Consider the following 16,115-nt stretch of genomic DNA (forward strand, 5'->3'; position numbering starts at 1 on the left):
AGAAAACAATCAGACATCTTCGCAGGAAAAGCCCTCTGCCTCCGAGTCTCAGCTTAGTTCTCACTGGTGACAGTGGAAGTCTTGCCCACTGTCTGCACTGTCTGTAGGACACTGCTGCACTGTTCATTGCTGCATTTCTGTGTGCAGCTTTGGACACATGTATTTCATTTCCAAAATTAACACTTGGAAAGAAAAAGTAAATTCCCCACAGGCTTAATCACTGATAAGTAGACGGAATAACAGAAAAAAAAGAAAAAAACACTCCATAACAGCAACAATACTGAATGTGACAATGAGAGCTGAGATGACCTAACATCATTCCTTAGACTCTCAAGTTCACAGACAAACAGGCTGGGTAGAAGGTATTTCTGTAAGTCTTTCTCTCTTTTCTTTTTTAAGACACCTTAGAAGGAAATGGCAACCCACTCCAGTATTCTTGCCTGGAGAATCCCAGGGATGGGGGAGCCTGGTGGGCTCCGTATGGGGTCGCACAGAGTCGGACACAACTGAAGCAACTTAGCAGCAGCTTAGCAAGACAGAGTAATCAGTTTATGAAAAGCAAAACTGCCTACAAAACCAAAAACCATTTTCTGAGATGACTTTGGTCTCGTAATCAAATTACTGGCTTAAAGCCTTTGTATCTTCAATAAGCGCTCTCTATTGTCCTTTTTGGACTTCCCATGTGGCTCAGTGGTAAGAATCTACCTGCAGTGAAGGAGACGCCAGAGACACAAGCTTGATCTCTGGATCAGGAATATCCCCTGGACAAGGAAATGGCAACCCACTCTAGTATTCTTGCCTGAGAAATCCCACTGATGGAGGAACCTGGTAAGCTGCAGTCTATGCGGTCACAAAAGAGCTGTATACAACTTAGTGACTAAACAACAACATTGTCCTTGTTAAAGTATTATTCTCACCTTATTTTTACCCAATCTTTGCTTTGTAATAACCACACATGGCTTTATCCAAATTAAATGCTGCACTAAATATTTGTCCTCTGTGGTAATACAAAGCATAGTGCTCGTGCTCAGTTGTGTATGACTCTTGCAGCCCCCTGGACTATAGTCTGCCAGGCTCCTCTATCTGTGGAATTTTCTAGGCAAGAATACTGAAGTGGATCACCATTCCCTTCTCTAGGACATCTTCTAACTCAGGGATCAAATCCATATCTCTTGCATCTCCTGCATTGGCAGGTGAATTCTTTACCACTAAGCCAGCTGGGAAGCCCAATACAAAGCATAATTTAGTTAATCTAGGCTATCTTTCCATGAGAGGTGATTATTTCTATATTATGAAATGTGCTCACAGTAAAGGGAATCCACGCCAGACACCTGGAAGGCAGAGGAGAACCACTTAACCAGCATGCTGCTGTTCAGACCAACCTTGACATGACTGTGTAGCCACTCCTGCCCCAGGTGTCTCTCCTGTTAACTCAGCCTCTCAATCACACCTGCACCTTTCTCTCACAAACATGACCTTTACTGAAGAAAGCAGGATGCATTGCCAGGCTGAAAGACCATCCTTAGCCCCTGTGAGAAGGCCTTGAGAAACAGGCACTCTGCTATTCCCTGTGAAAACTCTGACAGGACTATTACGTTACCTGGATGAAATCTTGAAATATCAGAGGCAGCAAGTCATCCATATGCCCAATGTCTTTGGAGAAACGATTTAAAATTCTTCCTGAAAGAACAGGATATGAAAAATATCATTTCCTCAGATAGAAGCTTTAAGAGAAACAATTCATGAACAAATCAAAACAATAATTTTGAAGAATATATATTTAGGGAATTCCTTGGTGGTACAGTGTCTCCAGTGCAGGGGACATGTGTTCAATCCCTGGTCCAGGAAGATTCCACATGCCGCAGAACAATTAAGCCTGTGCACCACAACTACTGAAGCCTATGTGCCTAGAGCCTGAGCTCTGCAACATAAAAAGTGACCATAGTGTGAAGCCCAGGCACTGCAATGAGGAGTAACCCTTGCTCGCTGTAACTAGAGAAAGCCCACATGCAGCAACAAAGACCCAATGCAACTAAAAATAAATCAATAAATCTTAAAAAAAAAAAATAAAGTACATGTATTAAGTACTTTCTGGAGAAGGAAATGGAAACCCACTCCATTTTTCTTGCCTGGAGAATTCCCATGGACAGCAGAGCTGGCAGGCCAGTCCATGGGGTCATGAAGAGTTGGATACAACTGAGTGACTAAGAACCATTAAATATTTAATGTATTGGGCTTCCCTAGGGGCTCAGTGCTAAAGAATCTGCCTGCCAATGCAGGAGACATAAGAGACAGGGGTTCAATCCCAAGGTCAGGTAGATCCCCTGGAGGAAGAAATGTCAACTCACTCCAGTATTCTTTCCTGGGAAATCCCATGGACAGAGTAGCCTGGCAGGCTACAGTTCATAGGACTACAAAAGAGTCAGACATGACTAGCGGTAAAACAAGAATAAATTTAATATATTACAAATTCATATGAAATAAGCCAATGTCAGTGGTAAAAAGAAAGACAAAATAGGATGATACTTAAAGAGAAACAAAAATACCACCAAATGGCAGTGGGTGGGGAATTGAAATTGAGCCCTGATTTTTAAAAGAATGGGGGAATCTTGTGGCAGTATCTGGAAGGGTTGGTGGATTTGAGAATTTCCCTCCCCTTAGATCCATCCCATCTAAGACTCACTCCAAGAGCTAAATTGGCAAACAAACAGTTGCAAAATACCTAAGTTAATCCTAACTGTCACACCAATTTGGCTTTAATTATCAAGATCAGTTTCCCCAAGTGATACTCTTTAAATCAACAAAATTATAACCTCTCTGTAACTTCTTTTTTCCCTCCAGATGGCTCACAGCACCTCACATTTTGGGAAATTAGGGATTGTGGCCATTTCCCAGTTGTGAGCTTACTAGTCAGGTAATAAGTCATTATTTTCAGAGGAGTACTGGGTGTGAAAAGCACAGACTTGTGAATAAGCATCTAAGAAGACCAACGGGATGTAGACAGGAAAACAGAAAAATTACTAAATGATTAAGATTGATTTTATTTCCCTTCTCAGAATCCACAATAATAGTATATCCTTAAGGCTGCAGAATAAAATATGGGAATTTCTGGTAAATATCTGGTATAAATTAAAAATGTCACTTGTCACATCAGTAAACAAAGGATGCTGCAGCCACCCCTGAAAGGGTGCTCCCTGGGGAGACTCAGGATAAGAAAGAACAGGACACTGGTCCCAGACAGGGGAGGTGCACATCAAAGGAACTATAACAGGGAGGAGCCAATTTTGACTCCATGCTGGATCTGTTTCTTTGACCATTGCTATTCATTGCTTTGGTCAAGGAACCCTGCCCCTCTGCATGAAGGTTAAAGTGGCTTTTTTTCAGCTCACAGGGAGACAATCTGACTCTCACGAACTGTGAATGGATGCAGAAAAGACAAAATGAACAAATACCCTCTTATTGTACAAGATAAATGGCCTTTTGACATTATTTCCTTGCCTCCTCTCCTCTCTGTTCTATAAAAGAACCAGGCATCCAGACCCAAATAAGATAGTTATTTTGACACATTAGTCTACCATCTTCTCAGTCTGCCAGGTTTCCAAATAAAGTCATTATTCTTTGCCTTAACACATTGTCTGTAAGACTTACCAGCCTTGTGAGGCAAGCAGAGTGAGCTTAAACTTGGTAACAAGTAATACCAAGTAATACCTCTGTGTGGTTTTCTCTTCATGCCATCATATATCACAAACAAAGTCCACCATAAACAATCTATTACAAATTCTACTTTTGAAAATAAACACAGGGAAGAGTTCAGTATAATACACTGCTAAAAGAGTAAAAAACCGATGCCCCTAAACCTTTGAGCCTATCTTTGCAGTACTTATTTGCGCTTCTATTTTCTTGAAGCAATGAAGTTCTGATGATAGATGCAGGAGGGGAAGACAAGATACACACTGTGTATGCCTGCTGCTCTTGGATTAGTGGCCTTAAAGATTTAAACTTTGTTCCAAATCCTTGAATAATAAATCAGAATCTGGAGATGCCTACAGGTCATCGAGATCCTGGTTAAAAATGGTCTCAAACTCAGTCCCACTCGATGCTCCCAAAATTACAACTGTAGTTTTCATATTAACAGGAAAAGTAGAGCAACATCATAGCCATAATAGCAAAGACTCTTCCAATCACTTTCTCACTCCAGCTTCATAATAAGATGAAATCTGTGTGTGCCTCTGCAGTTGGCCATCTTGTGCTCCTCATAATGCCTAAACTAAAAAACATGTGTTTAAAAAGTTGACTTAAAACTCAATTCATAAAACTAAGTTCATGGCATCTGGTCCTGCCACTTCATGGCAAAGAGATAGGGAAACAATGGAAACAGTGACAGACTATTTTGGGGGCTCCCAAAATCACTTCAGATGGTGACTAAAGCCATGAAATTAAAAGATGATTGCTCCTTGGAAGAAAATCTATGACCAACCTAGACAGCATATTAAAAAGCAGAGACATCACTTTGCCAACAAAGGCCCATCAGGTCAAAGCTATGGCTTTTCCAGTGGTCATGTGTGGCTACTATACATGGACTATAAAGAAAGCTGAGCACCTAAGATTGATGCTTTTGAACTGTGGTGTTGGAGAAGACTCTTGAGAGTCCCCTGGACTGCAAGGAGATCTAACAAGTTCATCCTAAAGGAAATCAGTTCTGAATATTCAGGAAGGGCTGATGCTGAAGCTGAAACTCCAATACTTTGGCCACCTGATATGGAGAACTGACTCATTGGAAAAGACCCTGATGCTGGGAAAGACTGAAAGTGGGAGGAGAAGAGGATGACAGAGGATTAGATGGTTGGATGGAATCACTGACTCGATGGACATGTATTTGAGTAAGCTCTGGGAGTTGGGCAGGGAAGATGGACAGGGAAGCCTGGCACACTGCAGTCGATGGGGTCTCAAAGAGTTGGATATGACTGAGCGACTGAACTGAACTGTTGAATAAATCTGTACAAGATGCTGCCTTAAACAGTCTTATTTAATCCTCACAACAGCCTTGTGAAACAGGAAGGGCAGTGGTCATTCCCATTTCACAGGAGAGACGTTCCCAGACACCATGTTGACATCCTCATTGAGGTTCACTGGGCACTGAGCCTGTCCTAAGTGTTGTGAATGTATTAACCTGCTTAATGCCCACAACATCAAGATACTGGTAAGTGTATGAACAATATCTTCACTTTATAGGTAAGAAAATTGAGATACAGAGAAATTAAATAACTAGCATATAAGTATTAATATAACTATAATTGGCTATTACTATTAGTAACTAGCACTTGGAGAAGGCAATGGCACCCCACTCCAGTACTCTTGCCTAGAAAATCCCATGGACGGAGGAGCCTGGTAGGCAGCAGTCCATGAGGTTGCTAAGAGTCGGACACAACTGAGGGACTTCACTTTCACTTTCACTTTCGACTTTCATGCATTGGAGAAGGCTTGGCACCCCACTCCAGTATTCTTGCCTGGAGAATCCCAGGGACCGAGGAGCCTAGTAGGCTGCCGTCTATGGGGTCGCACAGAGTCGGACACGACTGAAGCAACTTAGCAGCAGCAGCAGCATTAGTAACTAGCACTAGGACTGTACCCAGGAATTTGGCTCCTGAGTCCATACTTATAAGTATGACAACACCCTGCCTGGAGATTTTCCTGCCCAGTAGTATCTACCTACTTTGGCCTTGATCGCACAGCTAGTTGATGGCCAGGCCAAGGCTACTGTCCTCCCTCCAGTCACATCCCTGCCTCATCAGGCCCTGCCAATATTGACCTGCAAAAACAAAGCCACCCTGGGCCTCAGCACAAGTCTAAGCAACTGAACAGAGTAGGCATGTGCTCTGATCAACTAATTCTTCATAGGAACCCAGGTCAAGAGGCTACCTTCCAAACAAAGCAAGACAGATCAAAGGCCTCAGGGTAGAAGAAGCAACCACTGGGAAACCTTCAGGAACACTCTTACTTAATACTGAAGTCCACCTGCTACATACCACAAGCCATCTTTAATGTAACCACAAGTCCATTGTAAAACTAGAGTTCGTTTTATTGAAGAGGATTGTTTACATTTCACTGATCTTGTATTTTAATTAATTTTACATTACCATTTAGGTAAAACTCAAAATATGAGCACATATCAGAGCTCTGTGGTCCCAGAAATGGATGGACAATGAAAGAGAGAAACATACAGCCTGTCTTCTGTACAGACATTCCTGGAAGAAGGTATTTCCTAGTTAGCTTACCACTATGTAACACAGCCAACGTTTCAAAACTAGTCAAAAACATATTTCAACACGTTTTCATCATATGTTGGATGTTTCATATGCCACATAACAAATGGACTCCTAAATCATCCTGTAAAGTAAACATTCATGTACTTTTACAGGTATGAATAAATTGGAATAAAAGCTTATATGCTCCTCTATTCACATTTTCTCTGGTAGGAAAAATTACCAATGAAGCTTTTTGTAGAAAATGAATAAACAGACACAGTGATTTTCTTCCAAGCATCTCTTCAATTTTCAAATATGAAAATGTAATCAGGCACTAAATGTGTTAACAAGACATATTCACTAAGAAACTTGAGTATCTGACTTACCTATTGGATTTCTATGGAAGAACAATACTGGAGCTCTTAAAATGGTCTCCAACATTCTGTTGTGCAAAGTAAGTGAAGAATTAACAAGGATGTAGAATATCAACAGAGACTTTGTGATGCCAAAAAGGACAGTAGACACAGTTAACCCTGAAATAAAGAAACATCACTCAGCACAAGATCTCCATCTTATCCTCAATCATGCTAGAGCACAGCAGGCAGTTTAAAAAGATACTATGTATTTCATTCTATAAGTAAAAATTGTATAGATATTTACATATATAGAATACAAAATACAAAACATATATATATATATAAATATATAAAGTAGATTCTGTAAGAGTTTAATGCTTTATTGTAAAGTAATTAAACTCCAATTAGAATAAATAGATTAATATTAAAAAAAGAAAAATATAAAAGTCACTGTTTTCCTCTCACTAAATAGAAACAACAGGGGGGGAAAATGTGTAAACTGCAGTTTTATTTTAGGCTTGCCTAATTCAATTACAAGTTCTAATAAAACTGAAAATAAAGATAATTATACAAGTAGCTAATCTTCTTTTCTCCACATTTCTTTTTTTTTTTCTAATTTTATTTTATTTTTAAACTTTACATAATTGTATTAGTTTTGCCAAATATCAAAATGAATCCGCCACAGGTATACATGTGTTCCCCACCCAAACCCTCCTCCCTCCTCCCTCCCCATACCATCCCTTACAACATGTCCCATAATCTAAAAGTAAGGTATGCTTTGGTGAAAGTGAACATATTAGGTGCTCAGTCCTGTCATACTCTTTGCAAGTCCACGGACTGTAGACCCCAGGTTTCTCTATCCATGGAATTCTCCAGGCAAGAATACTGGAATGGGTTGCCATTCCCTTCTCCAATGCTTTGCTACCAGCACATGAATTAACAGGGAAAAGAAGAAATGATCTATCATTTCCTTGTAATTTACAAGGAAATTTACTACGAATGTGTGGATCACAATAAACTGTGGAAAATTCTGAAAGAGATGGGAATACCAGACCACCTGACCTGCTTCTTGAGAAACCTATATGCAGGTCAGGAAGCAACAGTTAGAACTGGACATGGAACAACAGACTGGTTCCAAATAGGAAAAGGAGCACGTCAAGGTTGTATATTGTCACCCTGCTTATTTAACTTATATGCAGAGTACATCATGAGAAACGCTGTGCTGGAAGAAGCACAAGCTGGAATCAAGATTGCCGGGAGAAATATCAATAACCTGAAATATGCAGATGACACCACCCTTGTGGCAGAAAGTGAAGAGGAACTAAAAAGCCTCTTGATGAAAGTGAAAGAGGAGATTGAAAAAGTTGGCTTAAAGCTCAACATTCAGAAAATGAAGATCATGGCATCTGGTCCCATCACTTCCTGGCAAATAAATGGGGAAACAGTGGCAGACATTATTTTTGGGGGCTCCACAATCACTGCAGATGGTGACTGAAGCCATGAAATTAAAAGACGCTTACTCCTTGGAAGAAAAGTTACGACCAATCTAGATAGCATATTGAAAAGCAGAGACATTACTTTGACAACAAAGGTCCATCTAGCCAAAGCTATGGTTTTTCTAGTGGTCATGTATGGATGTGAGAGTTGGATTGTGAAGAAAGCTGAGTGCCAAAGAATTGATGCTTTTGAACTGCGGTGTTGGAGAAGACTCTTGAGAGTCCCTTGGACTGCAAGGAGATCCAACCAGTCCATTCTAAAGGAGATCAGCCCTGGGTTTTCTTTGGAAGGAATGATGCTAAAGCTGAAATTCCACCTCATACTTTGGCCACCTCATGTGAAGAGCTGACTCATTGGAAAAGGCTCTGATGCTGGTAGGGGTTGGGAGCAGGAAGAAAAGGGAACGACAGAGGATGAGACGGCTGGATGGCATCACTGACTTGATGGACATGAATTTGAGTGAACTCTGGGAGTTGGTGATGGACAGGGAGGCCTGGTGTGCTGCGATTCATGGGGTTGCAAAGAGTCAGACACGACTGAGCGACTGAACTGAGCTGAACTGAAAGTAGCTTTTTAAGAACCTACTGTGTAGCACAGGGAGCTCTACTTAATGCTCTGTGGCAACCTAAATGGGAAGGAAATCCAAAGAGACGATACATGTTCAACTAGTTCACTTGGCTGTACCATAGAAACTAACACAACATTGGAAAGCAACTATAATAAAAATTAAAATATTAAATTATTAAATTATTAAAATATTAAAATATTAAATTCTACTTCTATTCCCATGTAGCTATAAAGAGTGTGAAAAGACCATATTAAGTTTCAAGTGGATAATCTCTTAAATAATTGAACTGCAAGAAACTACAAGATTTATATTGACATGAGATAATCTAAACAAGATGATCTAACCTCTCACTATTTTATAGAACCCTAAAGCATTTGTAAATAACTATAATCATTTAAATTTATGTCTTCAGTTCAGTTCAGTTCAGTCGCTCAGGCATGTCCGACTCTTTGCGACCCCATGAATCGCAGCACACCAGGCCTCCCTGTCCATCACCAACTCCCGGAGTTCACTCAGACTCACGTCCATCAAGTCAGTGATGCCATCCAGCCATCTCATCCTCTATTGTCCCCTTCTCCTCTTGCCCCCAATCCCTCCTAGCATCAGAGTCTTTTCCAATGAGTCAACTCTTCGCATGAGGTGGCCAAAGTACTGGAGTTTCAGATTTAGCATCATTACTTTCAAAGAAATCCCAGGGCTGATCTCCTTCAGAATGGACTGGTTGGATCTCCTTTCAGTCCAAGGGACTCTCAAGAGTCTTCTCCAACACCACAGTTCAAAAGTATCAGTTCTTCGGCTCTCAGCCCTCTTCACAATCCAACTCTCTCACATCCATACATGAGCATTAGAAAAACCATAGCCTTGACTAGATGGACCTTTGTTGACAAAGTAATGTCTCTGCTTTTCAATATGCTATCTAGGTTGGTCATAACTTTCCTTCCAAGGAGTAAGCGTCTTTTAATTTCATGGCTGCAGTCACCATCTGCAGTGATTTTGGAGCCCAATAAATAAAGTCTGACACTGTTTCCACTGTTTCCCCATCTATTTCCCATGAAGTGATGGGACCAGATGCCATGATCTTCGTTTTCTGAATGTTGAGTTTTAAGCCAACTTTTTCACTCTGAACTTTCACTTTTATCAAGAGGTTTTGTAGTTCCTCTTCACTTTGTGCCATAAGGGTGGTGTCGTCTGCATATCTGAGGTTATTGATATTTTTCCCGGCAATCTTGATTCCAGCTTGTGCTTCTTCCAGCCCAGCATTTCTCATGATGTACTCTGCATATAAGTTAAATAAGCAGAGTGACAATATACAGCCTTGATGTACTCCTTTTCCTATTTGGAACCAGTCTGTTGTTCCATGTCCAGTTCTAACTATTGCTTCCTGACCTGCATACAAATTTCTCAAGAGGCAGGTCAGGTGGTCTTATCATGACATAAATCAGTACTATACATACAAAAATTAAAAGAGCCCTCCAAACACCTCTTCAACTCACAATGCTATATAGAGAGGGGATAATTTTGGCAATATATATTCCATCATGTATGTTTTTCAATTCAGCTGCCACATCAGTGTTATGTATACCTGTGGCAGATTCATTTTGATATTTGGCAAAACTAATATAATTATGTAAAGTTTAAAAATAAAATAAAATTAAAAAAAAAAAAAAGCAGAGAAAAAAAAAAAAAGCCAGAGTTTATTTAGATGGAATTGGAATAACTGAACCACAGGGTGGGGATACATTTCTAATCCCCTTGGTCATTCTTATAAGGATATAAGATTTAGCAAAAGCAACTATTAGAATAGACAATAGCTACGTATTTCTAGTGGCTGATTTTCTCAATATGCAATCCTGGTTTAACTACCAAAATCCAGTATGAAGCAAATTAAGAGTCTTCATTCAACCTCTTTTCTTTTGGTAGATCTTTAAAATAATTATTCTTATTAATTCACAGAGTAAATGTGATTCAGACACTTCATTTGTTAAGACATTACTGAATGTCTTACATTGCTCACACAGACTCATTGTAATACACACCTTAAACGCTTGTATTATAGAGCAGATGACTCAACTTTACCTGAATAAACTCCTAAGTACCAGTTCAGAACAAACACTATAAATTCATCTTCTTTTACTAATACCCCAGAATACAGGTCACTTTGTACATTCGCCCTATGGAACAGGAAATAAAAAATATTACACTATAGATACACTTAGAATTTACATAAATATCACAAACAATTACCTCAATTCAAGAAATGCATTTTATGCTGAAAAGTGTTTCCCAGCCCACAAGGCCCTGTGTATGTCTCCATCTAAAAATCTGAATCACGATTTTCAGTTTTCAAAAGTATCTGTGAAGACAGACTTAGAAAATGAACTTTTAGTTGCTGAGGGGAAGAATAGTTAGAGAGTTTGGATGGCCACGCACACACTTCTATATGTAAACAGGTAACCAACAAGGGCTTACTGTACAGCACATGGAACTCTGCCCAATGTTATGTGGCAGCCTGGATGGGAGGGAAGTTTGGGGGAGAATGGATACTTGCATATGTATGGCTGCATCCCTTCGCTGCTCAAATGAAACTATCACAATATTGTTGATTTGCCATAGCCCAATACAATATTAAAAGTTCCAAAAAAAAAATTGTCTGTGAAGAAGCTGCTGAAGGGCGGGACATGGGGAGAGACCACAGGGGGATCACACACCACCTGCAGGAACTTTCATTTTTCTTCAGGGAACCTACGTGAGGGTCAGAAGAGGAGGCTGATCTAGCCCCATCTCTCCCATGACTCTGTGGGAAAGTGAGGTTTTGTGTAGATTTCACAGTACTTTGGGTCAGACCAGGAATCACTCACCAGAATGCAAGCCACCAATCCTGCAGGACATAGGCAACCTGGAGCAGGAAACAGCAGTCACTCACACACTGACATCACTGAGCCTCACACCCCGCTTACTAGGATGGGGGACAGAAAAGCTCCAGAATATGGAGACGGTCCTTCCGGCTCAGGTCTGTGCCAAGCCCCAAGCCCCAGATGATCACAGGTCAGGGGAGGGCATCTTACGAGTTAATATCCTTAAAAGAAACCCCCTTTTCCCTAGAAGACATTGCTCCCCAAATATAATGTACTTCAATGTATATCCAAGTGGACTGCAAAAGGCAGTAATAACAGTACAAATGTTGGGATTTTGCAAAGCAAAAAGCTTGACAGGTACAGTGATGGTCAGTTCCGGTGTCAGCTTGGCTGGGCCAGTCTCCAGTGATTCAACCAAACACCCATCCAGATGTTGCCATGAAGGTATTTTGTGGATGATGTTTCATCCGTCATCAGAACTTCAGTAGAGGAGATCATCCTCCACACTGCAGTGGCCTCGTCCAGTCAAAGGCCTGAAGAGCAAAACCTGAGGCTTCCTGGAGGAGGAAGAAATTCTGCCTCAAGACAGCAGGGTCAGTTCCTGCCTGAGGTTCCAGCCTACAGGCCTGCCTTGCTGATTTCACATTCACCAAACTAGATCCCACAATTGCATGAGCCAAGTTTTTGAGATAAATCTCCTAATACACATATTTAAAAATAATTCTAAAGTACAGTATAAGTAGTATGTAAATATAAAACTGAGTGCACAAACCAAAATAAACACCCTTACGTACCTGAGCTGCGATGTTTACTAGAATAAGGAAGATGATGACAAGCCAGTCAGCACCACCTGTGAAGTAATTCTTATAGGTCTTAAAACCAACTTTTCCTCCCAAGTGGTCCTCTAGAGGTAGTGTAACCTGTATATTCTCAGACTGGAAGGGGAAAAATGGCAGTGAGAGATGAAATTTTAAATAATGAACCCCAAATTTCAAGAGTTCAACAATGTCCTCCACCGTGAAGCTTTGGGAAACAGACACATTTCATACACTGTTAGGAGTGCAGGATGGTCCATCTCCTATGGAGAAGGGTGTGGGAATATCTGGCCAAATCACATACGCTTTTACCCCTGGACCCAGCCATCCCACTCGTAGGAATGTATGAGAAATAATCAAAGGTCATTCACATGAGGTTATTAACCGTTGGGTGGCTTTGCTTAAAATAGATCATGACTCTGGCACACAACAAAATCAATTAATGTATAAATGCAGAAACTTGCTCTAAAATAACATAAAAAATGATATGGAGATAATGTATCCCTCTAGATGACTGTGTCATTCAATGATAGAAACATACTTGGGGTTCAAAATATTAGCCAAATTCAGTAAACTGAGTTCAAAGAGAGAGTTGGAGTAATATGAGTTTGGACAGCACATTGCAAGCATATGATCTGAATCTATTTGGTTCCTAAGTTTCAGAGAGTGATTCCTGAGTTTAGAAAGTGAACAGCTAATCTGAATACTTATCAGGATCATTCAAGGCTCCTGGGCTTGGATATTGAGGGTTTGGTTATCAAGGGAATATGTTAAGGGAGATCTAGTGCATTTCAGCATTTCTGTCTGGAGGACTTAGAATGCATTATAGAGTCACAGAAGGCTAGGATGCTCTTGCCTCTATCCTGGCCACTGGGATTCAAGGTTGATAAGATGTGGTTCTCAGTCTTGAAAGGTAAGAAAGGAGGACAGGAACTAACACTGAAGTGTGTACCAGGTGTCAGGTCCTTGCACACATTACCTCTGGCCTATCACAAACCATCTGACACCGAGGCAAAATACTACATCAGTCACATGCAGTTGCTAGAGTATTCCAACACATAGGAAAAGTAGCTGATTTAACGTGGCAACAGCAGGACTCAGTCTAAGGGGGTCTTCACATTAAGCCTCTGGATGCATAAGGGAAGCTGGGGGCCACCAGCATGAATAGGATGTAACTAGGGTAAACTGATGAGTTCTCAATCAGTGTGAGTCACATAAAACCAGAAATTCATAGCAATACACCCGCTTCTGGTTTCCATAAGATTCTCCATCCTACACCCAAAGGGGAACCCCAAGCAGGCTTGCTTCCCTCATGCTCTTCTAACTCTACCAATTCCGTGGAACAAGACTTTGGGAACGTTAGGGTCTACTTTGGGACAAATGAAGATGTCATGAGCAGAGCAGACTGAAGGTCCATGAGACCACCAAGAGCACACAGACCCGGGCACACTGCAGAAAGAGAAACTCACTTCTTGGTCTTCTGGAGCCGCATCTTTCAATGAGGGTCTGGGAGATTGGAGAGACTGAACCAAAGACTCAGAGATCACAGTAGGAGTTCCTGGAACTGCAGATGGTTCAGACTGCTCATTGCCCTTCTCAAAAAGGGAAAAAATATCTACCCTGGATTTCAGGAACTCAGAGTAAGTTCCTCTTTCCACCATTTTGCCCTAAAATTAAAAAGTTGAGAAGAATTAATTTATATTTGATAATATTAAACCAACCTAAATACTAATAAAAAAAAGTTATATGGTTTTAAATTATGATTTTTGAAAAAAAAAAAAAAAAAAAAAAGATCCCTGGGTCTAGAATTCTTGTTGAGAAATCTAGTTCAGTCAACTCAGTACAGAACTGAGCTTTGCATTCTCTGCCAAACCCTGTCCCTATGGTAGGTGCTGAGGGATATGAAAGAAATGTGTCCTCATGTGTCAAAAATGGAGGCCATTGACATGACTACCCTGGGCATTTGGGGAAGGAAGAAGTACAGAGGGTGATGGGAGAATCAGCACAGTCTTCTTAGACAGCATGGAAATTGACAGAAGCCTCGTGTGACAATTCCAGGAAAGAAATTTATACTTAGTCCAGAGGTGGGCACAAGCACATCTGCATATGGGTAAGAGTCTCTCATGAAATCTTCACTGACCACTGTCACTGTCACACTATCATGTGCCCGGCTGGGATAATAGGAACCAGCCCCAGACAGCAAACCCATGAGAGGCCTCTCCTTGGTCTACAACTGCCCCCACACACTCAGCAAATTCCCAACTGAAAATTCAATATTCCACCTGATAAAGTAATTAAACAAGGAGGCCATTGGGCTGGGGTGGCTCTAAGGCCTTGGCAGTCTGTGCCCACAAACCAAAACCTAAGCCAGAATCAATGCACTCAGATCCGAGAAAAAACTTAGGACCAACCAACCACAAGCAGCCAACTAGGCTTCCCCAAATCAGGCAACTGCTTAAGCTACAGCCAATCAAATCATTTTCTTTGAACACATGTGACACATCCTTGCACAGTTTCCCTCCCTTACAAAGTCATATAAAATGATGTACAGATGTTTCACTATCTTCTGACTGCATGAAACCAGATTCAGCTGATTCACTCAGTAGCAAATAAAACATCAGGGGAAAAAAAACTCAGAATGCAAAACACATCAAATGAGAGCAGCTGTGGTTAAGGCAGCTCAGGTGGAGGAGCCGGCCAGGACCCTCACTGGACCCCTCTCACCCTCTGCCCTGAGGGGGTCCACTGGGAGAAATGTAGGGAAGCCTTTGGGTACCATCAGATACTGCAGAACTAGAAAATTATGCAGGATATATTGTGTCTTGTTCCACTTGGGAGGCAAAATTCACACACCTCTTTAATGAAATCACCACTCACCACATCAATCAGTAATATGCATGATGAAATGACTGGTGGTACAAAGACAGCAATTTCACTCAACAGTCAAGCACTGACAATTCTGGGTGATGAAGGGATAGCCATCTGCTCTGAAGAGAGGGACCCGACAGTGAGGATAGACCCCAAATCAGGCAGGGGTGCTCACCAGTGGCCAAATAGTTGTTTTCTTAGTACTAAAACTGGGGGTAGTATCCTCAAAAGAAGAAATAAGGGGACCCCAAAACATCTAGAGATGGGCAAAATAGGTTATACTCCTGCCCACTGATCCTGTGCTCATAACACTATGAACATTGGAGTTTACACACTAGAATCACCCACTCTGCACATGATATCAACTGCTCTCGAGCTTGAGAACCCTTAGCCTCCCCCCATTCCTAGAGAAGTGGAGAAGGGCTGACACAGGGAACTGCTCCTAGAGAGGCAGGGGTTCTGTATCTTAATAATCTTTCTTGCAGCAGAGATTCTTTTCAGAAGTCAGGGATCTGACCAAGGGCCTGTGGAGCAGTCAGAGGTTAACGATAGAGGTGATGAGATCCAGAGGCAAACAAGCCAAAGAGTGAAGCATCGAACGACCACCAAGTCTGAACACTTCTCACTAATCTCCACCCCACCACCAGCCATGCTAGGAGCTGTGGACTGGATGGTGCCCCCTCCTCAAAAAGATGTGCTCAAACATGACACCTGTGAACATGACCTTATTTGGATACAGGGTCATTGCAGATGTAATCAAGTTCAGATGAGGTCACACTGGAGCAAGGTGACCCTAAAACCAGTAAGACTGATGTCACTATGAGAACAGAAGAGACCCAGACTGACACAGGGACAACGGCCATGTGACATTAGAGCCAGAGACCACAGCGCTGCAGCTGGAAGCCAAGGAA

General features: G+C 41.4%; 1 protein-coding gene across 4 annotated transcripts in view; it reads right to left on the bottom strand.

Moving 5' to 3' along the window:
* The window catches only part of LOC139186122 (ATP-binding cassette sub-family C member 4-like), a 162,523-nt gene that overhangs the window by 81,375 nt on the left and 65,033 nt on the right, over positions 1 to 16,115 (bottom strand). For all 4 annotated transcript variants that reach the window (XM_070799914.1, XM_070799913.1, XM_070799916.1 and 1 more), the window contains 6 exons: positions 13,806 to 14,003; positions 12,316 to 12,456; positions 11,525 to 11,562; positions 10,743 to 10,837; positions 6,632 to 6,778; positions 1,601 to 1,680 (listed from right to left, as the gene is read on the bottom strand). In XM_070799914.1, coding sequence (XP_070656015.1) covers positions 1,601 to 1,680; positions 6,632 to 6,778; positions 10,743 to 10,837; positions 11,525 to 11,562; positions 12,316 to 12,456; positions 13,806 to 14,003 — 699 coding nt within the window. The remainder of the gene's footprint in view (positions 1 to 1,600; positions 1,681 to 6,631; positions 6,779 to 10,742; positions 10,838 to 11,524; positions 11,563 to 12,315; positions 12,457 to 13,805; positions 14,004 to 16,115) is intronic.

This window comes from Bos indicus, chromosome 12, assembly GCF_029378745.1.
Source record: "Bos indicus isolate NIAB-ARS_2022 breed Sahiwal x Tharparkar chromosome 12, NIAB-ARS_B.indTharparkar_mat_pri_1.0, whole genome shotgun sequence".
Taxonomy (NCBI): domain Eukaryota; kingdom Metazoa; phylum Chordata; class Mammalia; order Artiodactyla; family Bovidae; genus Bos; species Bos indicus.